Here is a 27,575-nt window from a genome sequence, read left to right on the forward strand (position 1 = left end):
TACATGATATGCAAATATTTTGTTGAATTAAATATTTATCGAAAATGTTCAAGCAATAAACCAAATTTTAAAAAAGACCAAAAAAATAAGTAAATAAATGCAAACTGCCCCACTTTAATAAAAAAAAAATACACATAAAATTTTGATTAAGGTAAGAACCAAGGGCGCCCATATAGGGATGGTAACCCCTTAAGTGGATGCTCAACCCCCCCCCCCCCTAGAAATTAGAACATCCTTGCTTTTAGTACTTTTTTCTTTGCAAAAATGTAAAAACATTTCTTCTCCAGCCATGAAAAATGTCAAATTTTTTAATAACTCTAATCTGTACTGAAATCGGTTTCCATAAGGAAAATATCCTGCTAAACCATGAGGAAAATCTGAGCCCCCCTTAAAATTTTGCATATGGGCGCCCATGGTAAGAACCATCAACAAACTCTTTCCCCTCTTGTGAACCCTACTTGAGCAAGATATTGTAAACTGTACGCGCACACACCCACACATCTGTCTCAACTGTGATTATAGTTAAATTCATTTGTACTAATCTTTTAATGTGTAACTGTTTGAGGTTAGGCATATTTAGAATGTCATTCATATATGAGATTTTAACATGTCTTTATTTCCTCTTTTAGCAGAGTTGCAAGATACGTCTGAGGTTGATTGTAATACGCACAATGTTCCTCTTGATATGTGTTTAGCTGCCTTAAAATATTTGGAAAAATGCTCTGCAATACTGTCTTCCATGTACACAATACCTACTTGTCCAGTTTTTAATTCAGCTAACAGGTAGTATAATTTTTTTTTATGTATGCTCTAGTGAGCTTTAAAATTTTTTTTTTTTTTTTACTATTTAAAAGGCTGTACATTTAAATTTAATGCAGTCAACTTTATTGCAAAAACAGTTAGAGGTTAGCATGGGATAACTTTTTTTTTTTGGTTCATCTTATTACATTTTGGTTTTGCTCCATAGGAAGAAAAAACTTAAAATGTTCAATTGAGCAAATTTATAGTAAAAATGTGCGGAATTTAGATCATAGGAGATTAAAATTTAAAAACATGCTAAAATAAGTGTGGTTTAAATTTTATAATTGAGAAAAGATAATGTTAAATAAAGTAATGCTTTATTGTTTGATGTATTGTTTTTTTTTTTTTTTGCTTTGTTTTAAGGATACAATTGCATTCTGAGCCGAATCTTGTGGATCCTACTATTCCTGAAATGGAAATAATATACTTTAAAGATCCAGAAGATATGTCTGATGCTTCTGGAAATTTTAACGAAGATCCTATGGAGCTCAAAGAAGTACATATGCATTTTCATTTTGTTATTCCATTTACTAAATATGATTGAAAATACACCTGAAGCAAGATGTTGAGTGTTGAAAAACAAATTAAGTCATAATTATGCAATGAAAATTGTAGGCACTGTGTATTGTTCTGGAGTTTACAGGAAAGTGTTTTTAGTGCATTTAAATACAGTCGAGCCTCCATATATTGAACTTCCACATATTGAAATTTTCTATATATCGAAATCCCAGCAAATTTCAATGTTCATTACATGGAAAAATTGTTTCTATTTTTCGAAAAAATCTTTATATATCGAATTTTTTTTCTAGACATTCCTAGATTTTTTTTTTCACTTTAGACTATTTGTCTCAAGAAAGATGAAGGTTAGGGGAGAAAATTATGTTCACTAAAGGTTGCTAAGAAACTCATAAGAAATCTGGGTTTGAGGGGTGTGTAGATAGGTCGTTGTTCCATTCTGGAGTTCTTAAATTCCCTCAAGTTCATTTCAAATCTTAGTTGTAACCAGTTACATTGTAAAATCAGTTTCAAGTTATCCTTTTTGTCTGTTCATTATCATTCCTAGTCTTTTTAGCTTCAGTAAAAATCATTCAAGTTAAGTAGATTTATTTTTTACTTTTATCTCGATTACATTGTCAAAACGAAAATCCCCTCATGTTGCGAATCAAGTTGAACTGCCAAAAAATGAAGTTGTATGCAGGCACAAAAATGTAATTTCTGTTAATTTTTCAGTTATTAACTTTCGTTTAATCCGATGCTCGTATAAATTAGAAATTAGGTTTCATGCACGAGAATTAGCTTTAATTTTAATGTTTTAGTAGATTTTTATGATAAAGTAAGATAGTTTCTATATATCAAAATTTCTATACATCAAATTTTTTTCCGGCAATTTGCTACTTCGATATATGGAGGTCCGACTGTAGTGCTTTCTGAAAAAGATAGCCTGTTTTGTCACAAATCCCCATTTTAAAAACCTACAATATGAGTCCCTTTTTGCAGTTGATTAGTTGCATCCAGTTTTTGCTCTAAATTTTTATTAATACATTTTTTCCCTTCACTACTGTACAATTGGCACAAAAATAGAACCTATGATTGGCTTTTAAAATTCATTATCTCCTTATTTTTTTCTTTTTTCCCTTTTTTTTTTCAATTTCAATCTTTATTATTTTGGAGTCATTCGAATGTGAGTCTTTCCTCTACATCTTTCTTCAATCCTGTGCTGCAACGTAAGACTTTGATAAGGTGCTTTCATCATGTGATTCATGGTGGATCCTCATGCAAGCATTCAATACACCTTCTTAACATGTATAAAATTATCAGGAAATTTTTTGTTTAATTAATTGCTGATTTGTTTCTGTAATTACAAATTTGATGAAATTTAAGCTTAAACCAGTAATCAAGGTATAATATTTGAAACTGTGTACCAATTACTGTCAGCCCTGCTTAATGGGTTAACGGATAAACGAATGCCCCGCTTATATGAATAAAACCTCTCAGAACCAAATGTTTCCTCATAGGCAAAATGTTAGAGATCCCTGCTTAATCGAATACTTTCCCCGGATAATCAAATAATAGCGATCAGCTTTCCCATATATTTTTCCTGAGAAAAACTTTGAATATGCTAAAAATAAATTAGATGAGAATAATTATTGAAGCAATAATGTAAAATAGTACTTTTCGGCAACAACGGGCGGGAAAAACAACATTCACATTCTATCAAAGCATTTCCGATATTCTATCTAATTTCTTCCATTAACTACAAGCAGTCGATAGTTAAAATAAATAACACAACATATTATTATTATAAATAATAAGCATTGTGGATGACAAGAAATTGATAAATATTAATTATATAAAACATGTTACTTGAGGAGAGGAAAAAAGACATTAGAAAAGTATTCTCAAAATACCTTGAGCAAGGAATTCACTATTATGGGCGAATTAAAAAACTATGAACTGAAAAAAAGATGCCAAAACAAAGATTTAATTTATCAAGTTGTAAGTTACATATTTATAGTTTTCATATGTAGGACTTTGTAATCTTAATATATAAAAATCTTCTGTGCGGATGTTTGTCACCATAAGGGTTTTAAATGGCTGGACAGATTTTGATCAAATTTTTTGTGTGTAATTAAGTTGTGGCAAGCATGGTTTTGAAGCGCAATGGATTGAATCGGAAATGTTTTTGTTAATTAATTAATTAAAACATTGGATGGTGATATCTCCCAAATGATTAATATTTATTTTAATCTATTGTTAAACGAGAATTGAAATAAATATTTAACCCGTTGCCAAAGGACAATAAGAAAGCCAACTCTGCTTTTTGTAATGAAATTTCCTACTGTGGCATGTCAATTGAGAATAGATAATACATAGAGAGAGAGAGAGAGAGAGAAGCCTTCATTTCTTGAAAAAGACGACTTTAGTCCCGTGATATAATATTTTAAAGTTAAGTACCGGAAGAAATCAGGTTTCTTTCACTAACCGAATGATCAGAAAGTATCGTATCTAGCAACATTTGTTTCTCGGCTCAATTCCATCTGAGTTTTGGCACCAATGGCAAGGATTAACAAACTAATCAGTACATTATTAAATTAAAAGATGGTGGAATTTAAAGACGAAACTAATTTTATTTTAGTCAAGATAAATTACAACAAAAGATCAGTGCAGTGGAAGATTTTTATCTTTGGCGAAAAGATCAAATTAGGCAATATATGAAGGTCATTCAAGTATGCAAGGAAAGATGGTAAGTGAGACAAATGCTCAGAGAGAGAGCGGGATTTAAAAGTTTTCGTTCAAAAGATCTGACCGCTAATCGGCCGGAGTTCGCTTCGCTCACTGATCGGCTGGATTACAGTAACGTGGTGGGTTGGCAACTTTGGCCACAAACAATAGAGTTGCGGGATTATTTGTTTGCATTTTAAAAGCTACTGTTAATGTAATTTATGGTATTTTTTGTTTATTTATAGAAAAAAATTTTCAAATTGCAAAGAATTGTTTTTGGTTCTTAAAGAGTGTTTAGTCATGTTAGTTGAAAAATGTTCATTTTATGTCGGGAAGGGGGGGGGGGAGTGGTTTACGCTTATTCAGGGAACTGTTTTACCTTTATCATTTTTTTAAAACGATATCCTTTCAATTGTTTTATTCTTTTTCATATTGGGGACGTTGCAACGGAATTTCCCGTTCATTTTAGATGGGTAGTTTTTACACTTAATATCTGAGGACGATTTTTATCGATTATTATTTTGTTGATTACTTAATTTATTTAAAACACTTTTAATCAAAAATATTAATTATTTCAATTACATTGATGATGATTTATTATTACGTTTCAAGACAAAATTTGTCAACCAGTAAAGGTAAAGAAAATTTCCCCGCTTTATCAAATACCCTGCTTAATTGAATAATCTTTCTTGGAACCGACGAAATTCGTCTAAGCAGGGCCGACAGTAATTCAATATTGGCAATGCATGCATTTTATATTTATATTTTAATTTTGTAATTAAAGCATGCACTGATGTTTGAGCTAATGATAAACCTGATACTCTTCTATAATTGAAGATGCAAAGTTACTAAGTTTTGTATTAATTTATGCTATATCTTTTATGTGTGTTCCAAAACTATAGGTTATTTCTTTGTTTCAGCTGAACAAACTATTCTATTTATTTATTGATTTATACACATCCTTGTGAAATAAAGTTTGTAGAAGGTTGTTTATCAAAAAGTGTCACAAACATTACTGCTTTCTAAGTTTATTGCATAAAGAATTCTACCCTATGATTATGAATCTAAGCTCCTTTTTAAAAAAAAAAAAAAGAAAGAAAAAAAAAAAGAAAAGCTTTTTTAATGCAAGGTTAATCGAGGTATTTTAGTATCATGTTATCATATTATTGTTCTGATCACATATCGTTTTGTAGCATCAATGAATAAGGTGATGATTTTTTGCTGATCGTATGTAATTAAGTAATGATTTTTCTTGCTTTACTTTAACATTTTGCAGAAGCTCAGCAAAATTTCTTAAAATTACCATTTTCCCCCTCAAATGTTATCTGTTTGAAGTTTATAACTGCGTTCCAAATTTTTGCCTTTCAAATAGAAAATTTTCATTCAAATTAACCCTAATGGAAAATTTCTAAGGAGAAAACAGATCTTGTCCCATATAAAAATTAAAATTGTATTCATTTTTTACTGATTTTTGTTTTTACAAATTCAAATTATGTTCTGTTTATGTACAGGTAACTGAGATTTTGAAAAAGAGTGAGTCCTCAGTTTCATTACAAAGTCTGGAAAAACACACAGGAATTATTCATGTATGGTTTCTGCTCCTTGAAGGACTGGCAGGATCTTTAGCTACATGTCCAAAACAATATCAATCCCATACAATGGAATCCTTATTTAATATGTTTAGAAACCTAAAAGAAGTTCCAGGTAAAAGTACATCGCTAATATATTTTAAAAATATTAATTGCATTTTTTTCTCTTTATTGTGCTGAACAGGGATATTTAATTTCATTAAATTAAACTGAGGAGACGAGGTAAACGTTAAACCACAACATTTTATAACACGCAAACTTCACTTTTTGAAGGTGTGAGTAATTCAAAGACATGTTGCTGAAAGAAGTCATTGTTCACAAAAATTTTGAAAATGTTAACCTGCAGCAAGATAATCACAAGTCCTTAAATTATTTTCGTATCTGCACAAGTACACTTAAATAATTTTTTGTTATATGGTAGACCCTCGTTTTTCGCAATTTTATTTTACGTGGTTTCGATTATACGCAGTTTACGATTTTACACCTTTATTTTATTTTACGCAGATGAGTTTTGATTTTAAGCGGATGCAGCAATGTAAACAGATAAAATTTTCCCCTCTTTCAAAATCCAAACTCCTAAAGATTGCAGATTATGCATAATCAACTGCATTTTGGCGTTCTAATAATCGAGCTTTGGCCACTGGAGACATTTTATGCGATTGGTTCCAGAGATCTTTCCAGAAGTAAAGTTATTAAACTCACACAGTTCAGAACTCACTGTAAGAAGCGCTTTCAGGAGTGACAAAGGACGGCAAAACCAACAAGGATACCGATGCTAAAAACTTATAAAAATTCAAAGTTACTTATCTGTTTCAAATCAACGTAGAAACCTTTCTATAAAAATCTTTTATTTTACATGAACACCACTTGCTTCTTGCAAGATAAAAGGCAACTGAATACATGGTGAAAAACAAAACATGTTGCTGAAAACAAACAGTTGGAAATGCAGTTACATGTGTACATGCAGTTACATGTGCAGTTACATGTGTGCCAACACCTGATTGGTCAACAGCCAGAAGTGAATTTAAATATCATTGGACCAATCACATGTTGGCTACAGTTAAGATACTGAAAAATTAATTTATATTAAGAAATACTTAATCTAATTTTATGTTAATTTTAATAGGTAATTAAATATATATTTTATTTTATTTATCTATTTATTTATTTTTTAACATGAAAGAATACTCCACATCTTCCCCCCATTCTTTCATGACTGAAAAATATAACTGCAAAATTTTCTTAATTTTTCTTTTGACAAATTCTTTGTAAACATATCAGCAATATTTTGCTTTCCAGATATATTTAACAGTTCAAATTTTTCTTCGTGTAATAAATTCTTAACATAATGATAACAAATATCAGTATGCTTAGTTCGAATGTTTTCAACATAATTTCTACAATAAAATGTTGCTGCTTGGGCATCAGTAAGTAAAGTTGGAGTAGATACATTAATATTCAATTCATAACACTCTTTTAAAATATCATTTAACCATAACAGTTCTTTTACTGTTTCCGATATTGCTATATATTCTGATTCCATACTAGATAAAGCAATACACTTCTGTTTAACTGTTCTCCAAACAATAGGTATACTTTTGAAAAAAATAATGAAACCACTTACCGGTTTTCTGTCATCCCTATCTGATGCCCAAGAAGCATCAGAGTAAGCATATAAATTTTCTACACCTTTAGGGTTTAAATTTATTCTTAAATCTCTAGTTGAAAGAACATAACTAAAAACCTGACATAACAATTTTCAATGTACCAATGTAGGGTTTGAATAAAATTGCGATAAAAAATTAATTGCAAATAAAATATCTGGTCTTGATCTACTTGCTAAAAACAATAATGAACCAACTAAATTTCTATAAGGAAACTTTCCTTATACTGAGGATTCATTAGAGTCTGCCTTCACAACAATACCTTGAGGCATAGGCAAATTACATTTAACAAAATTAATAAAATTAAACTCTTGTTTTAATTTATCAATGTAACTCCTTTGGTGTAAATACCACCTATTATTTACAAATTCAAATTCTAAACCAAGTACTTTCCTTAAAGGACCCAAATCTTTTGTATCAAATTTTGATTGAATTAAAGTTAGAACTTGTTCCATATCTTTGTTTGTTTTAGAAAAAATTACTAAATCATCTACATACACTAACATAATAGTACTCTTATTGTAAGTATATATACAATTACATCTCAAAATTTTATTAAACTCCATTTCGGTTAAAGATTTATCTAATTCGTTAAACCATTCTCTCCCAGCTTGGTGTAAACCATAAAGAGCTCTTTTTAATCTCATTACATCAGTTTCCCTATAAATTTTGGGATCATCAAAACCCTGAGGAATTTCCATAAATATCTCTTCTTTGAGATTTGCATACAAATATGCACATTTTATGTCAACATGTTTATGTACCCAACTTTTACATACAACTAGTATTACCATAAATAAAATAATTAGTACATAACTAACAACTGGCGAAAAAGTCTGAAAATAATCAATGCCAAAAGTCTGTCTATAACCCTGCGCAACCAGCCTGGCACAGAATCTCTGTATATGACCCATGGCATCCTTTTTCAACTTATAGACCCAGTACTTTCTTATTAGATGGTCGTTTCACAATAGAAAACACATCTCTTTGCTTTAGAGTCTCAATCTTCTCATTCATGGCCTTTCTCCATTCCTTGGCTTCTGGAACTGAAACAGCTTCTTCAAAGGATGAAGGTTCAATAATACATAGATTACTTCTTTAAAGGAAAAACAAATGCATATCTGGAATAATCATCTATAATCGTCAATAAATAATTAGCTCCACCAAAAGAAGAACCCGAGTTACTACTCCGAAGATCCATATGAAGCAATTCCAATACATCCCTCGAAGCTCTATCTTTAATCACAGGAAAACTAGCTCGAGTCATTTTGGCTCTAACACAAGTATCACATTGTTCAGTATTACCTTCTAATTTTTCGAGACCATACACTAACTCCTGTTTCTTCATGAGTTTCAAAGAGTTCAAATTTTGATGCCCAAATCGCTTGTGCCATGTCATAATATTATTACTATTTTGTGGATTACTATTTTCAGCCACTACAGCATTCATACCAGTAGAAATATCTCTTGAACAAACACTGGCATTTAAAATATATAAGTTGTTCTTAAGGTAAGCCACTGCAAGTATTTTATTTTTTGGAGTGTAAACTTCGCATTTACCCTTCCTGATTTTTATCCAATATTTATGTAAGTCTATCTGACATCCAGATATTAAGTTTCTTTTGAGGGATGGTCCCCAAAACACTTTCTTCAATGTTAAATTCTTTTTCTCCCCATAACAGATGAAGGTTAACCTAATTGTACCGTAACCATACGCTTCCCATTTTTCACTAACAGAACCCACTGTCATTCTTAAAGGTGTAAAATTTTCTAAAAAGCGACTTGAAAGAGATAAAGTGATGGGACGCTCCCGAATCTATGACAAATTTTATATTGCTCCCAGTCTCTGCATCACGTGTTAACTTGAATGCTAGCATAAAAAGAGTCCGATTTGGGGTTAAAATTCTTATTGACCAAGTCGACATTTTTCCGAGAATAACAATTTGGGGAAATATGACCCATTTTGCCACATTTAAAACATTTTGGAATCTTCTTCCTGTCAAATGATTGTGGTTTGTTTCGATATTTAGGCCTAACACTTTCATCTGAGGTTCTTTAACCTTTAACTACCATAACATTAGGATTATTTTGAGTATGACATTCGCATTTTAATCTGTCGTATTCAGACAACAATGTTTTGCGCACTGTATCTGATTTAAAATCTACATCGCTGAGTTGATATAGTTGCTGAACAACCATCCCATATTCTGAAGAAAGCTGTATCAACATCTGATAAGCGTATTCTGCTTCATCAACTAATTTCCCAGCTGATTCTAATCTATCTTTTGCTTGCTTTAGTCTTCCGAGGTAGACTGCCATCAACTCAGGTGGTTGTTACTTAATCTGTAAAAATTCTGTTCTGAGGGTAGCTATCCTTGCCCTTGAAATCGGCTCATACGTATTTTTCAATGTTTCCCAAATGTCCTTAGGGTCTTTTATCCCAATAACTAATGTTTGCTGTTCTAATTCAATGCCCAATGCAATTATAGATATTGCCCTTTGCTTTCGTTTATTAAACTCTAAAAGAGATTTGTCATCAGCTTTGTCATCCAAATCTTTTTCGGTACCATCTATAAAACCAAATATAAACCTTGATGACACAATAACATTTCCATATTGAATTTCCATTGCCTCCAATTATCAGCATTTAGTTTGGGGAATGATAATGTAGATGAATAAAGTTTATTAGCTGCCATACTTCAATAATATATTCTTAAGTTTCAACTAGGTAAGTATAAGTAAATGCATAAAAACAGCTAAGTCTTAATTCTGCAATTTCAAAGTAAGCCTCCAAAAAAACTTAAGTTCAATTTTCAAAATGTCAAAGTCAATTTCTAAAATAACTAAGTTTGCTTTTAAGCACATTCAAGTTCAAATTCAAAGTTGAAGTTTAAATTCAAAAATATCTAAGTTCAAGTCCAAAATTTCAAAAAGTTTAAGTTCAGTTGAAGATAGGACTGGGCCCATAACCTGTTATAAAAATTCAAAGATACTTATCTGTTTCAAATCAGAGTAGAAACCTTTCTGTAAAAATCTTTTATTTAACATGAACACCACTTGCTTCTTGCAAGATAAAAGGCAACTGAATACATGGTGAAAAACAAAATATGTTGCTGAAAACCAACAGTTGGAAATGCAGTTACATGTGTGCCAACACGTGATTGGTCAACAGCCAGAAGCTAATTTAAATATCAATGGACCAATCACATGTTGACTACAGTTAAGATACTGAAAAATTAATTTATATTAAGAAACACTTAATCTAATTTTATGTTAATTTTAATAGGTAATTAAATATATATTTTATTTTATTTATCTATTTATTTATTTTTTAACATGAAAGAATACTCTTCAAAAACGTTCACATTGAAAATTTTGAGCCATTCCTAGACAATAGAAATGATTTTTCTGATTTGTTAGTGAAGGAAGATTCTATCATCTAAATGACGCAAGTGATCATGGATGCGGTAATGCTCTGCAAAGAATTACAGAGAAAAATTCTTAATGACTGCCAAAAGACTATCATAGCCAGCCCCTCTTTATAAACAGAACACGAAATTAATTTATGTTTTCTTTATACATGTTGTGCATAGAAATCGATATAATTACACATTAAACTTATTATACAATTAGTCATCATTAGAATGAAGTATTTTGTTATCTACGGAACCAAACCCCTATTTTAACACTAGTATTAGGTCTCAATTTTTGCGGTTTTGATTTAAGCGCCATTTCCATGGAACATAACCCCTGTGTAAAACGAGGGTCTACTATACTTCTGTGTGTTTTTGACGTAAATATGATAAAGGGCTGTTTTAAATTAATCAAAATTAACCTACACACTATGGATGACATTACAAATACAAATACAAATGTGACGACCAGCAACAGGCTCTGGGCCCAGCTAGGCTGGTCCTAGTCAATTAATTAGTCCCCAATGAAGATCAATGGCCCTCTTAAAGCTATCCACTCCCTTGCTCATTACCGCCTTTTCCGGTAAGCTATTCCAAGTGCCCACGACCCTGCTAAAGTAGTAGTTTTTCCTGATTTCCAAGTTAGCCTGAGATTTAAATAGCTTAAAACAATGACCCCTTGTCCTGCTTTCCCCGCAAAAATTTAATCCATTTACATCTTTCATTTTGATAAATTTAAATAACTGAATCATGTCCCCTCTGACTCTCCTTTGCTCCAGGCTATACATGTTAAGCCTATTAAGTCTGGTATCATAATCTTGTAGAGACGGGTAATCCAGTTGTTAAAAGCGAACATTTATTGTAAATTGCAACAAAACACATTACCATTAAAAGAAATAAATATAAATTAATCAGTTCCATCTCGGAATAATCTAACATTTACACATAACACATCAATCCAGATACCGCGCGCTTGCCAACTCAGCTGGAGACTTTTAAATAAACTTTGCCAGATTTGCATGCGCTGTTTCTCTGAGTTTAGGCCGTTGCCACAGACTCCCTCACCAGTCTCACAAGACCATTGGGAGACGAAAACGTACTTTGCGGCCAAACCTTGTTGTAACTCCAGGAGTCCTTGGATTGGAATCTCCAGCAATTAAAAATGCTGGTTTTAAGCGATCGATGTGAACGATCTTTTCCTTGTCGTTCACCGAAATCAAAAAGTTCTTGTCCATTCTCTTTAGGACCTCATAAGGCCCTTCGTATGGCGGCTGCAATGACTTTTTTACAGCATCTAAGCGCACAAAAACATGTGTACAGTTTTGCAGATCTTTAGGGATATAAATCCGTTGCTGACCATGCCGAATAGGAGTAGATGGACTTAGCGAGCTAATCAGTCTTTGAAGACGTGCAACGTAGTCAGGCATATTAGATAAAGTTTTTTCTTCATACAACTGTCCAGGTAACCGTAGAGTTGACCCATAAGTCAGCTGTGCCGCGGACGCGCCAAGGTCTTCACGTAACGTAGATCTGAGTCCCAACAGCACTAATGGAAGTGCTTCAAACCAATCGGATTTGTAACACATCAAAGCTTGCTTCAATGGTCGGTGCAATCTTTCCACCAGACCGTTACTTTGGGGTCTGTACGGCGATGTCCTTGCTAATTTTATGCCAAGCATCTTTGATAGACTCGTAAAAAGTTCAGATTCAAACTGTCTGCCCCTGTCACATGTTATCCTTTGCGGAGTACCAAATCGAGAAACCCATGATTGTACGAAAGCACGAGCTACCGTTTCTGCTGTTATATCAGTAATTGGCACAACTTCAGGCCACCGCGTAAATCTATCCACTATAGTCAAGCAATACTTAAAATTTTGAACTTGTGTTAGTGGACCTATTATGTCTAAATGAATATGAGAAAATCTCTCATCCGGAACTAAAAATTGAACTAACGGGGATTTAGTATGCAAATGTACTTTAGTCTGCTGACACGGAACACAAGCTCTGCACCAAGCAGTTATATCTTTGTTTATATTTGGCCAGACATATTTGCTATCGATAAGACGTTTTGTAGCACGTATGCCGGGGTGAGACAAACCGTGCATTGTATCAAAAATTTTACGCCTTAGAATTTGCGGAACAAAGAATCTATTATAATTTCCTGATGTATCACAATATAGAGATTTATCGGTACCAGGCATAGGAACTTTAGCTAATTTACCACTGTACTTAATTCGTCCCTCTAAAACGTCCTGAAGTTCTTCATCCTCAGATTGTGATTTTTCCCACATTTCTATATCATCTAGAGATGAAAATGTGATCTCCGATATTCGCGATAGGCTGTCCGCAACCAAATTTCCCTTACCAGGTAAATATCTGATATCCGTAGTAAATTGCGATATGAAATCCAACTGACGGATAGTTCGGGGGGAGGATTTTTCATGTTTCTGCCGAAATGCGAAAGTTAGAGGTTTGTGGTCTACATACAAAATAAATTTCCTTGCCTCTAACATGTATCGAAAATACTGAATTGCACTATATGCTGCCAACAATTCTCTATCATAAGTTGAATATTTACATTGAGTAGCCGATAGTTTCTTTGAAAAAAAACCTAAAGGCTTGGGACCTTCGGGGGATAATTCATGCAATACACCACCCATCGCAAAATCACTGCAATCAGTTGTTAAAGCAAGTTCTGCATTAGTAGAAGGGTGATAAAGCAAAGTCGCTTCCGCTAAAGCACTTTTAATTTTTTCAAAGCTTGTTTCTGAAGCAGTATCCCACGGAATTTCCCTCTTATCTCGTTTTTTTGCTTTAATTAAAAACTTATGAAGTGGCGCTAAAATCACGGCGATATCTGGAATAAAGCGATGATAATAGTTTACCATACCCAAAAAACGTCTAAGTTCAGAAATAGTTTTGGGTTTAGGGAACTCTACCACTGCCTTCACCTTTTTTGGATCTGGCATACACCCCTTACTGTTTATCATATGTCCTAAAAAAATTATAGTTTCTTTCCCAAATTCACATTTTGATTCGTTTATAACGATCCCGTAGTTAAGGAAACGTTTAAAAATTTCTTCTAAATGCTTTTTATGCTGCTGGTGATTTTCACTCGCGATTAAAATGTCATCCAGGTATGGAAAACAGAAATTCAACCCTCTCAAAACCTCATCCAAAAAGCGTTGAAATGTTTGTGCTGCTGAACATAACCCAAAGTTTAGAAACGGAAATTCATATAACCCAAAAGGTGTTATTATAGCCGTTTTCGGAATATCAGGGGGGTTCACAGGAATCTGGTGATACGCCCTTATTAAGTCAACTTTCGAGAATATTTTCTTCCCGTGTAAAATGCTAACACAATCTTGAATGTGAGGAATTGGATATTTGTCCTGAACTGTTATACGATTTAGTGCTCTGTAATCGCCAGTTGGTCTCCAGTCATACTCGCCTTTTGGGACCATATGCAAAGGACTAGCCCAATTACTTTTTGACGGTCTACAAATCCCTTTGTCAAGCATATATTCAAATTCCTGTTTAGCTATTTGAAGTTGCGTTGGGTGTAACCGACGCGCTTTAGCTGAAACAGGGGGTCCCTCAGTCGGAATGAAATGAACTGTATTATGTTTCATTACCTTTTGTGAAAGAACATTAAGTTGTGTAATCTCAATATATTTCTTTAACAATTCTTGATATTCAGAATTCCCATAAATTGTTTTTACATTCGGAACCTCGCAAAATATCGATCGACCGCTTGCACTAAATTTAGTCACCGGATCTAAAATACGCCTTTTCTTTAAATCGACTAGCAATTCAAAATGCTGCAAAAAGTCCGCCCCTATTATAGGCTTTGTAATGTCAGCTATGATAAACGGCCATCTCAATCTGCGTCCTAACCCGAAATCTAAATTTAATAACTTAGTACCGTAAGTATCAATCCCAGATCCATTTGCAGCGTACAAAGTGAATTCTTTTTTTCCGCTGTCTAAATTCAAAAAGGATTTTGGGTAACAAGAAACATCACTACCTGTGTCAATTAGATAACTCGTTTGAGTTAAAATATCAGTGATATACAGTCTGCGACTAAATCCTTTTTTAGTAAAAGTCATAGAAACTTCCGACGATTTTGAAAAATTTGAAAATTTCGCTTCAAAAGCGCATGGTTTTACACATTTGGTAGCTTTGTCTTTAAATTTAAAATGATACCAACATAACCAATTATTCCGCTTTTCAGCTCTCAAATTAAATTGTTTACGGCCCTGAGATCGATTTGGAGACCTTGAGCGACTGTGCGTTTTTACAATTTTAGTAAGTTCGTCTACTTTCAGTTGCAATTGTTCCAACTGAATTTCAGTACTAGCAGTTTGGTATTTAAAAGTTTGCTTATCAATTGAGTTTACAACCAACCCAGTATATTCGCAAATCTTGTCTGCCATTTCCGCTAACTTTTCTAAATTTTCAGAACTGACCGCTAAAATTGTTTGCACTGGTACCGGTAACCTACGAAGCCAAATATTTTTTAAAAAATCATCATCTACATGCCTCTCACTTAATTCTTTCATTTTTCGTAATAACATAGATGGAGATTTGTCACCTAATTCTAAGTCTTCAATTAATGTCTTTACTTTACGACTCTGAGAAAATTCGAACTCCGCTAACAATCTTTCTTTAAGTGCGGCGTATGGTTTTTTCTGGCGGCTGACATAAAATATCGGTAGCATGAGACAAAGTTTCTGCATCTAGCGACGCAACCAAATGATCGAACTGCGTTTGTTCAACCGTAACGCCAGCTAACCTAAAACTAGCTTCAAGTTGTACAAAAAATAACTTCGCATTATTAGGCCAAAAATTAGGTACTTTTACAGAAACCCTATTGCAACTTAAGTTTTCAGCACTTACTTCCTTTTGAGTCAAATTTAAATTCTCTTTTGTTTCCATACTAACATGAAACAACTAATAGCTTAGGTACAATGCTACACTCAAGAACCTCAAAGGACACATGCACAGAAAAGCAAGACAGTTGAAAAAAATTGAAGTTTTTCGTCGAAATAAATTACCTTCCGGCGAATTGCTGCGACCCATTCTTTCTTGAAATCATTTCGCTACCAACTGATAACTGCGTGTTCAGGTCACCAATGTAGAGACGGGTAATCCAGTTGTTAAAAGCGAACATTTATTGTAAATTGCAACAAAACACATTACCATTAAAAGAAATAAATATAAATTAATCAGTTCCATCTCGGAATAATCTAACATTTACACATAACACATCAATCCAGATACCGCGCGCTTGCCAACTCAGCTGGAGACTTTTAAATAAACTTTGCCAGATTTGCATGCGCTGTTTCTCTGAGTTTAGGCCGTTGCCACAATCTAAATCTGAGAGTCCCCTTACTAATTTAGTTACCCTTCTTTGAACCCTTTCCAATACAAAAATATCTTTCTTCAGATAAGGCGACCAAAACTGAACAGCATACTCCAAATGAGGTCTTACTAAACTCCTATATAAAGGCAGAAGAACTTTCTTAGATTTGTTTGAAATAGATCTATTGATGAACCCAAGCATTTTGTTGGCTTTGTTACTAGCAATACTGCACTGTTGACTAAACTTGAAGTCCTGATTTATAAAGACACCCAGATCCATAACATTTTCTGCCTGATTTATGACTGAACCCTGTAAACGATATCTCATACGCTTATTTCCATGACCTAAGTGTAGCACCTGACATTTCCCTACATTTACTGCCATACCCCATTTATCTGCCCACTTAGTAATATGATCTAAATCCTCTTGCAGCTGTTTTACTTGTTCTTCATTTTCGACAATCCCCATAACTTTTACATCGTCAGCAAAACAATTCATGCTTCCAGAAATATTTTCATTGATGTCATTCATAAATATAATAAACAAAAGAGGCCCTAAAACTGATCCTTGAGGAACCCCACTTAAAACATCACTCCAATTAGAATGATTTCCTCTCACAACTACTCTTTGTTTCCTACCAGTAAGCCAATTTCTAACCCAAAGTAAAGTTTTTCCTCCTATTCCAATGTCAGCTAACTTGCTGAGAAGAGCAACATGCGGTACCTTGTCAAAAGCTTTTTGAAAATCAATATAAACAACATCCACACATTTTTTGTTATCTAAAGCTGAGGTAACTTTGTCGTAGAAATGCAATAAATTAGTAGTACAGGATTTACCTTTCCTGAAACCATACTGCAAACTAGTCAACAGACTATTAGTCTCTAAGAACATCATGATCTTAATTTTGATCAAAGTTTCGAAAATCTTACAAATCACCGAAGTCAAACTTACAGGTCTATAATTCCCAGCAATACCTTTAGACCCCTTCTTGAAGAGTGGCGTTATGTTAGCCAGCTTCCAGTCCTCTGGCACCGTCCCCGAGTTATAAGAAGCATTGAAAATATTCAAAATAACATCCACTAATTCCTCTGCACATTCAACTAAAATTTTTGGATAGATATTATCTGGTCCCGGAGCTTTAGTTGCTTTAATCTTTTTCAAATGAAATAAAACCTCCTCCCTGGAAAATACAAAATCCTCAAGCTGTATAATCGCTTGTGTCTTGTTAGTGTCAACTGTTGAGATACAGTTATCGTTAAACACACTGAAAAAAAAGTTATTTAGAACATTTGCAATATCCCTATCGTTTTGGATTAAATTTCCAAACTCATCAACCAAAGGCCCAATTTGACTGTTTCGAGCTTTCCCAGAATTAGCGTAAGCAAAAAACCTCTTAGGGTTCCCATCAATGTCATCTGCCAGCCTTTGCTCCAATTCCCTTTTCTGAATCCGTACCAAATACTTAAAATTTCGCCTTGCCTTCCCATACTGGAGCCTCTCCGCACTCTGACCAGTTTCTTTAAACTTACGAAAAGTGGCTTGCTTATAATTAAGAGCTTCTTTAGTCTCCCTGGAGAACCACATGGGCCAAATTTTGGTACTAACACCTTTTCTCCTAAATGGAACATAGTCCCCAACGGTTTTAGGAAGTTTATCCTTAAATTCCGTCCACTGCTGATCTACGTCGCTATTTTCCAATCCTGACGAAAAAACCTCTTTCAAGCTCTGCCTAAGTGCAACAAAATCAGTGTTTCTGAAATTGGGCACAAACCTAAAATTATCATCTTTGCACACTTCAAATTTAACCCGGAACCTAATGCTGTTATGATCACTATCTCCAATATGCTCCCCTACACAAAACCCCTGAACAAAACTACCTATGTCACAAAAAACTAGATCCAAAATCGCCTCCTCTCGAGTTCCATGAGTTACAACTTGATCTAAGAAACAGTCACCAATTACTTTTAAAAATTCCTCTTCTTTGCCATTACCAGGATAAAAATTATTCCAATCAATACCCGGAAAATTGAAATCCCCCATTATGATAACGGATCCCTTACTGGACATGTCACTTATAATACGGTACATCTGTTCATCTTGTCCCTGGTTTGAATTAGGTGGCCTATAAATGTTTCCAAAGCGTAGCTTTTTGCCCTTACTGCTCATCAACTCCAGCCAAACCATATCAATATCAGTAGGCTTATCATTTATGACCAATTCATTGCAAATAAAATTGTCTCTAACATAAAATAAAACCCCACCACCTCTTTTACCTACTCTATCCTGTCTGAACAAATTATACCCAGCAATATGTAATAACCCTGCATCAGATTCGGTAGCCCATGTCTCTGTAATTCCAATAACATCCAACTTCTCATCCATAACTATGCTTTTCAATTCATCCATCTTGTTCCTAATACTGCGAGCATTGGTATAGAAAACTTTAAGCATGCCTAAGTTGCTTTTATTTAACACCCTGAAATTTCCTAAATTACAATTGTTAACATTACTACTATTGTTCGTCACTTTATTTCCATTCCTAGCAATACCCAAAAAAATTTCGTTCTCTCGATACCTGATGCTTGAAATGATGTCTCAATTCAAGAAACTCTCTTTAGTAACAGTTTCAGAAAAAGCAAATGACAGAAAACTTTGAATGTGTAAGTAGCGAAAAAAATGTAGCAAAGTGTCACCACTGAGATAATAGTATTCAACTGTAAATAAAACTAATGAAGGCTAAGCAGTAGCTTAAAATAAATAAACATTATTTCCTGGTTAATTCAAGAAAAATATAACAGCTTTGTTACACCTATGAATACTTTTCATTTAGACATAGTTTGTATTTATGGATGCTGTTTTCCATTTTTTTTTTGAAAGATAGAAGGTAAGATTATATAAGTATTACTTGGTTGTTAGCTATCTTGAATTTCTAAATAAATATATTTATTTATATTAGAATTGCGTTAAATAAATTACTCTGAATTGTTCAATTTGTTAAAATTAACACAATTATTTTAAGGGGGAAAACCAGTTTAGGAGGCAGAAATTTGAGTGTTTTTCGTTAATTTTTTTAACAGAAGGAATAATTGGAATCTGTTCAAACTTGAAGAATATTTTATTCATATTTTCAAGTTCACTTTGTTATTTTTTCTAAGGCATTTCTGCCAGAAATAGAGGAGTTAGAAGCTGATGTCCATGGGATGGTTGTCATCAGAGCTTGGTGCTGGTGTGCATTCCTGAAATCACAATTTTTATCTGTAATCATTGCAATTTTTTTTTATCATTAACAACATATTTCCTCAGAATATAAACCTAATTCTGGTGAGAAAAATAAAAGATTTTTTGCTTTTGAGGCGCTTGATCAAAAAATTCACGTTTTTCTACCATTTTTGTTCACCTTTTTCGCATAAAAAGATATTTTGAATAATAGTATCATCCCAGAATTAGGTTCATACAGTGAAACCTGTGTAAGTTGACTACATGCAGTGCACTACTTTACTGGTCAACTTAACAGGTGGTCAATTTATAAAGATTCATTTTATGATAAGGGCTAATTCCATGCCTGAAAAAAAGTGGTCAACTTAGACAGGTAGTCAACTTACAAGGGTGGTCAACTTCACAGGTTTTACTGTATAGAGTGTAATTGAATGAAGAATATTCACACAAAATTTCAGAATGATTAGCCAATAACGTTTCATACTAGAATGCACACAAGTTGAAAAAAAGTCGTTTCAAGAAAAATGCGATTGAAAAAAAAACTGCTGTGAACATTTTCGAAATTTCAGTTTTTTAAGTGTTCATAGCATCGGAACTAATCGGAATTTTGAATTGGAATGTTGGCATCATATTTTTGAATAGTTCTCCTCACATTTTATGACATAAAAAAAATGAATTTTTTGACTCTTCTAAACTGGTTTCCCCTCTTAAATAAATTATTTTTATATATAAATTAATATATTTTGTGAATTTGTTGTTTTTCTTTATTTTTAGGTCCAGAATTTGGAATATATTGTGTCAATCATTTGCTACTTCCCATGCTTCAGAATTGGTTACGACGAACTACTAAAATATATCGTGGTTGGGAAAATTTTGCCACAAATTTTAAACAATGCTGTGGCTTAGCTACAGACTTAATTGTTGATTACATCCAAAATCTTTCAGGTAAGCATCTCTTTCCTGTTTTGATTAAACTTAAATAATATTTAGGTGATTCCACAGTTTTTGCAAAGCTTCATGCTTATCCTTAGTATTTTGTGTATTGTTGTGTATAATATACCGTCAAGTATATGAAATTAAAATAAATTTGTATCTTCTTTTTGTGTGTGTTGAAAATGTTTTTTTTTCTTATCTTTATAGTAGTACTGAATCGATTTTTTTTTTAAATTCATCCCTTGACAAAGTAGTTAACACAGGTTACTGTAAGAAAACACACACTTTTAATGACAAATCCTTCCATTACGTCTTGCATGTACAGTAAAGCACCATTTTTATATCTGTCAATTGGCTGGTATAAGACAATGAATACATGAAAAGTTAAATCCGTAGAATTTCAGTAAACAATTTTGATACTCCAACTTAGTCCTACTAATACAATATTTTGTAAAAGTAATTTTTAACATTTTTTTTACAGGTAGTACTAAACTTCATTTTATATTTGTTATTATTGTTATTATTTTTGATGGAAACTGAAAAATGAGTTTTTACAGGTTCTATTGTGTGTTAGAAAAGTACAACCAAATATAAGTTGTTTTTGAAGCATAAAATATTATTTTGTGTTTGATTTTAAAAAATGTTTCTCCACCACATTTAAACAGAGCAAAAAGATATATGCTTAAAAAAATGATATGTTTTTCTTGTTATGAAAAGCTCATAAATCAATTCAAATCCAGTTGTAAATTTGGAATAAAAAGTTCAATGAATATTTTCCAGTTATCTTAATACATTCAACATTTTGCCTCATTTTTCTGTAAATTTGAAAACATTTTTCCAGAAGTACTTGGTTAAAATGTATTTTACAATGTAATATTTTTAAAATCTTTCTTTTCTTTCTTTTTGAATAAAATCATAGTGTATTTTAATTCCATAAAATTGTATTTCTTACAGAATTATCCACAAACCTACTGTCAAAAAGATCTGGGGCTTTTATGATGATCCAGCAGTTATTTTTAGTTTTGACTGAGTGTATTGCTCAACCAATGGAAGTCATATCACGACTTGGATGTGCTTGTATCAGGTATGTTTGAGAAATATTTATCAAGGATCGCTTGAATTTCAAAGTATTTACTAGTTTAAAAGTGTTAGTGTCATCAAACTTGACAAAAATAATCTTGCTAATTCTTAATGTTTAGATATGCAGTCCAAACATTTAAGTAAAACCTTGTTTGAATTTGCGCATGCGCCAGGTCTCTTCTGATTTGATCAAAATAGGAGTGATGGCGATAACGATTTGAGGGTATATTTATTTTTCAATCGGGATGCATTTGTTAGACTGTGGTTAGACATGCTCTCTGTTTTGTGTTTTCTTTCTTTTTTTTCTATATTTCTTCCTTATCGGATCTAGGAAAACAATATTGGTTTTATCAAAAATTATGCCGTAGTGCACTTTCTTGTATACCAATTACAATTTGAAGTTCAAATAGGTTTACAGCAGTTTTTTTTAAAATAAAATAAATATGCATTAACCGCCACTTTAAAAATCACTGGAAAATTATCTGGATAATCAATGCCAAATCTGTCCCTCTGTAATAGATGTCAGAAAAGCACTTGTTAATCACACAAAAATATACCAATATTTTGAGTTCTTTATGTAAACAAGAAAGAAAAACCTTGTATTTAGTAAAATGTCAACCGTATTTTGAAATACTTAATATTAAATATAAATACAGTTATTCATTATTTTTCCAGAGTATTGAGACTTAAAACCTCTTACAATTTAAAGTGCAGGGATGCTGATTTATAAAATCAGCCACTTTATAAAATCCTCGGTATCAACATGATTTTAATATGCGGCGTAATACAAAAAAGTATCTAACGAATAAAATATTCCCCAAAACAAAATGCTGATGATAGAATCATATAAGAAAATTCCTTATTATTATATATATTTATTTTTCAAACCTTCTTCAAAAAAATCAACATGAAAAGTTGCAGGCACAAAAGAGAAGAAAATGTAAAACCAAAACTTATCAGGAAAAAAAATTACCCTCACTCATCATATACATCCTCCTCTGCCGAAACTGTAGCTTCACTATCCCATTCATTGTCGCTTTCTTCTGTATCTGTTAATACAATTTGCAGGGGTTCACACATTTCTTTAATTATAGCATCTTTTTCTCAAGATTTAAGTTCTAGTTTTTCAATGTGATTGCAGTGAGATTGCAACCTAGAGCTAGATACAGTGAAGCACCGTTTATACGTTTTGAAGGACTGTATGAAAAAGCATACAAACAAAAAAAAACGTATAACAGGTATAGGTTAATGTGTATTAGACGATCATTGCAGGGACCCATTTAAGAAACGTATAATTGATAAAACGTATAAAAGAGAAACGTATAAACGGTGCTTCACTGTATTTTACTTATGGCATTTTCTGTTCCTTTTGGCAATTTATCCATTTTCAAATCACTTATGGGATTTATATTTCTTATTTCTCTTTTCATATCGTCCCAAACATATTCAATCGCGTTAAAATTGCAGTGGTAGGGTGGGAGGCGAAGCACTTGAAAGCCATGTTCTTGAAGCAATTTATCAAACTTATACAGGGCTCATAGTCCTCCTATATCTCCTATATTTCCTATATTTTCACAATTTGTCAGATATTCTCCTATATTTCCTATACTTCCTCACTGACTCCTATATTTTCTTTGTTGGATGTTAAATGCTACCCAAAAATGCAGAAACCTTTAATCTATTTTTTTTCTTCTTTCTCCTCTGCACTTTACACCCTTACATCTTTAAGGTTGGCATATGTTTTACACTTCTATTTGATTATTTTTATGAAACATACAAAATATAGATGGCTTCACTTGACACTTTTAACTTGTTTTCAATTATTTCTTTTTCTTTTAATGAGTTAACTTTGTAAGTTTATTAGTATAACGTGTTAACTTTAAGTGTGCTGCTGTAAAGATTTTGAAAGCTTTTGATTTTGTCACATATAATCTTACATGTAGTTCAAATGACCGATTGTAGCTCAAACGATTGTTTTTGAAAATGCCTTGTACAGATTTTGGTACCAATTCAACTTTGAGTACTTCAAATGTTTCAAAGCTTGTAGCTCACTGAAAAATGTAACTATCTCGATGAAATAAGTGTCATTTTGTAGGATTTCGCAACTTTTTTCAAATATGTATCCATAGAGAAACATTCCTATATTTTTACATTTTGTGTGTAGATTTTCCAAAAATTTCAGAAATCGGTTCCCATCTCAGAAATTTTTTTTGGGCTCATTTTTTCCATCTACTCTGTTGCGGTTGCAAATTGCAGAGGATAATGGATAGTTTTATGCTCCACTTGGGCTCTTCTAACACCCCTTTCGTTTGGCAGATTAGATCAAATTCAAACTTGATACATCTGTATATACATATAGATACACACATTAACTGTAAGATTTGGGTAATGTCATTAGAGTGAGCGACAGGTAATTGAATCGGCCACTTTAATGAATCAATTCCTCAAAAAATAAACGAAATCCAGTTTTAACATTAAAAAATTGCAGAATATTTGAATCAAACATACCGCTTAAATGAATCAAGCTTATGAGACTGACCATTTTTCTCTCTCTCCGACGAAACGCGATGCATTAGAAGTCTTTTTTCTTTGATTTTGTTAAGTAAATTAAGTTTTTTTTTTAGATAGTGAAACATATGGGAGGCAGAACATTGCATCCTTTTTGTAACGATTGTCTCGAGACATGGAGGCGACGGGACTTTTCATCGTTAGTGTTAGCATTGAAATGATGAGGTACCAATACCAAGGACTACGCGTAGATTGATGACATTGAAAAAAGAATGTCTACATTAATTATTACCTAGTTTTAGCAATCAATAAGAGATGCATTTTTCGAAGCATGTGAGTTAAAATCTAAATTTTGTAATTGCTTTTCCATGCTGTTTTGTGATTAAATTCTTAAAATAATCAGAGAATGGATATTTTGGGTGCGAGATATACTTCTAATGATTTCTTGTTTGACCAAAAATTTAATTAAGTTCTCTGAAATTGTATGTAGAATTCCATGTTTAAAAGAAAAAGAAAAACATGCACGCATGCACAATTTTTCTTAATTGAATTAAAATTGTCTTAAACAAACATGATTCATTTTAGCGACGGTGGGTACAAAAATTCATTTGCTCTCACATCTGTGACTCTTACAAAATAGAATCGTATTGATACTGGCGCTCTCTTTTTTTATAGTGTTACAAACATATTAGATGCTATACTTTTTCAAAATTCCTATATATTTTTCTACAAAACTCCTATATTTTTCCTTTTAAACTCCTATATATTTTGCTATCAAACTTCTATATTTTTCCTTTTAAACTCCTATATATTTTTTCCCACTTGCTATGAGCCCTGCTTATATCTAGAGTGCTCGGAAAAAAGAGTATAAGTCAAAAATTGAGTAAAATCAGGTTATTTCATATTTATACTATATGGACCTTATCTTTCATTGCGGTTCAGATAGTAAATGTCAATTCGTTTTAATTCTTTGTGAAAGCAATATAGTATAAAGCAGGTAAGTCATTTTTACTAAAGGGAAAAAGTATTTCAAAGGGGGAAAAGTATTCAGTATTTTTGACTTATACTCTTTTGCCCGAGCACCCTAGATATGTTTTATGCTTAGGAGCATTTAATTTTACAAGCTCTAACAACTCCACTTTCAAGGCATCAGGAGAATGAATAATGGATTTTGCAATGAGCCAATCCAAAATTTCCCTATTGTGGCTACTGGAGTTGGGACACTTCTCAATTTGCAGCGTGATATAGTGCATTGTCAAAAATAATAACTTCATTTAATGGCAAATTTGGAATAATTTTTTCTCTTGCCCATTTTTCAAAGATATTTGAATTCGGCAAAAATCCCATAGAGCCCCTGGCCCAAAGCACCATGATACAACGTGCAGCATTTCCTGTTTGCGGTACGCCATCCACTTCCTCCGATTGCCAACATTCACTAAAAGTCAAATTACCATCGACCCAGGTTTCATAAATATAAATTAAAGGTCTGCCTTCGATACGGAATCTTTTAATGTTCCTTAAGTATTGGATTCTTTTGAAAATAATATCCTCGCGTTCCAACAGTACTTTTCTTTTATTCTGACATCTCTTCCACTTGAACCCAATTTCATGAAGAATTTGGTGCAAAGTTTCTTTATTCCAAGGGAAATGTATCTTTTCTTTTAAAACAGGAAACAACTTATTCAATGATGGGATATTTTTCTCTTTCACATAAAAGTCATGAATAGTTCGACGAATTATGCTGCAGTCAAACTCATCAATATCTGTTCATTCAAAAACATCCTTTTTCACTCTTTTCTTGGGAGAATAAAAGTCCGGATTTGATTCATCTTTTGTTTCACGGCGAATCTTTTTGTTAGTACTGATCGAAACTCCGGCAATTTTACTGTCTTGTTTTTTGGGATTAATAATTTGAACACTTAATTGCTCGTTTTCAGCTTCTTCATCACAAAACCGAATAACATTGTATAAAATCTTCTTGGTGCCGCTACAAAAAGTTTTATTTTTACTGGAACTAGCCATATAAAGCGTTGAAACCTAATAAAAAAGACTTTCGGATATTCTCTGAGACGCACCGGAAAAGGGAATAAAAAGAAATGTTTACGCAGACCAAGTTCACTTTAAAGTAAGAAAAACAACGTTAAAAAAAGCACAAATTTGCCAATAACAGCAACCAACACCAAATTTGCCAATAACATTTTGCTGTTATTGGCAAATTTGTACTTTTTTTAACGTTGTTTTTCTTACTTTACTGTTCAGCACAAAGGTATTTATTTATCTCAAGTTCACTTCGCATTTACGCAGATAACAGAACCCAAACTATTTCTGCTCAAATTCATAGTAAAACTAAAAATGCGAACCAAAACTTTTTTTTAAAAAAAGTAGTTTTTCGTTCAAAGCAGACATCAGGAGGCGCACCTCCTTAACCCATCACTCCTTTTTCAAATCGAACCACTCGTGGCTGCGAGTTGTGGAGTTTGAGAACAGACAGTAACTACAGCAATTTACCTTTGTTTACAATCATTGCGTAATGCTTTTTTGCAGTCCAAAATGACTTGTGCATTTGAAATAACTTTTTTACTACATTTAACAGAACTTATTCTGAATTTCCACTAAGCACTTGATCAATGTTAATTCTGCAACTTGTCATTTCTTCATGTAAAGTTAACAGCAAGTCTTTTATCAGTCTCAAATTCATTAAACACACACTGAGGCATATAAGCATTTACTAAAAATATACTACAGCAATTTATAGTAGTTTACAATCACTATACAATAATTTTTTACAGTTCAAAATAACTTGAGCATTTGAAATCACTTGTTTGCTATGTTTAACAGAACTTTTTCCAGATTTCAACTTAGCACTTGATCAATGTTGATTCAGCCTCTTGTCATTTCTTCATGTAAAACTAACAGTATGACTTTTTTTCAATCCGAAATTCATTACACACATATGGTCGCCTCAGAGCAACACTAAGACATCTATTCAAAGAAATAACACTAAAATATTCTACTGTTGCTCTGAGGCGGCAATATGATAATTTTAATATATTTTTAGAAACATAAATATAAGGTAATTTAATGAAAATACCCAAAATAAATATTTAATTTCAATAATGTGTTTTTTCAAATCCAAACTTTTATTTCTTTCCAATTCTGGTTTTCACTGGTTTATCTACTTGAGTGCTGATGCATGTTTTTATTGGCTTAATTCATTAGTTACAAGATTTGATTACTTATGCATGGATTCCTATATATACTTTTTTTGAAAAGGTTTTTGTGTTTGTTTATTTTAATTGAAAAATGTTTTAAAATTTAAAAATATGCTGTTTTTAGTATTATTCTTATAATATTAATTTTTGTCATTATTATTGCAGGCACATGATAATGAGTGCTGGGAAGTATTTTACACCTGAAATATGGAACATCATTTGCATAAATTTAAAAAGATGTTGCAGTGTTAGTCTTCATGATATTAAGCAGTTAATGGCTAGTTTTCATTCAGATTCGGATAATTTTTATGGGGATATTGGTGAGGTGAAAGTTGCTGCTCGGAGAGACACCACTGTTCAAGAATCTGAAAGATTGAGACAAATTTCACACCAGGTAAGGCTTAAGAAGTTCTATTTATTTGATGAGTTTTATTTAATCACTAGCTGCATCGCCCGTCTTTGCACAGTCTACCTCTAAAATAAAAATTATGTCGAGTGATGAGTGTTCAACAACCAGACTTCAATTGGAGAAAGAAAAAAAAAATACTGTAAAATTTCCGGTCAAAATAATC

The 27,575-nt window shown here is 32.6% G+C and overlaps 1 protein-coding gene across 1 annotated transcript in view; it reads left to right on the forward strand.

Moving 5' to 3' along the window:
• Window positions 1–27,575, forward strand: part of LOC129226368 (brefeldin A-inhibited guanine nucleotide-exchange protein 3-like) — a 129,138-nt gene that overhangs the window by 84,698 nt on the left and 16,865 nt on the right. Inside the window, exons 31-36 of the mRNA XM_054860972.1 lie at window positions 630–783; window positions 1,165–1,297; window positions 5,556–5,727; window positions 20,045–20,215; window positions 21,158–21,287; window positions 27,169–27,397. Of these exons, the coding sequence (XP_054716947.1) occupies window positions 630–783; window positions 1,165–1,297; window positions 5,556–5,727; window positions 20,045–20,215; window positions 21,158–21,287; window positions 27,169–27,397 (989 nt within the window). The remainder of the gene's footprint in view (window positions 1–629; window positions 784–1,164; window positions 1,298–5,555; window positions 5,728–20,044; window positions 20,216–21,157; window positions 21,288–27,168; window positions 27,398–27,575) is intronic.

This window comes from Uloborus diversus, chromosome 7 (assembly GCF_026930045.1).
Source record: "Uloborus diversus isolate 005 chromosome 7, Udiv.v.3.1, whole genome shotgun sequence".
Lineage (NCBI taxonomy): Eukaryota > Metazoa > Arthropoda > Arachnida > Araneae > Uloboridae > Uloborus > Uloborus diversus.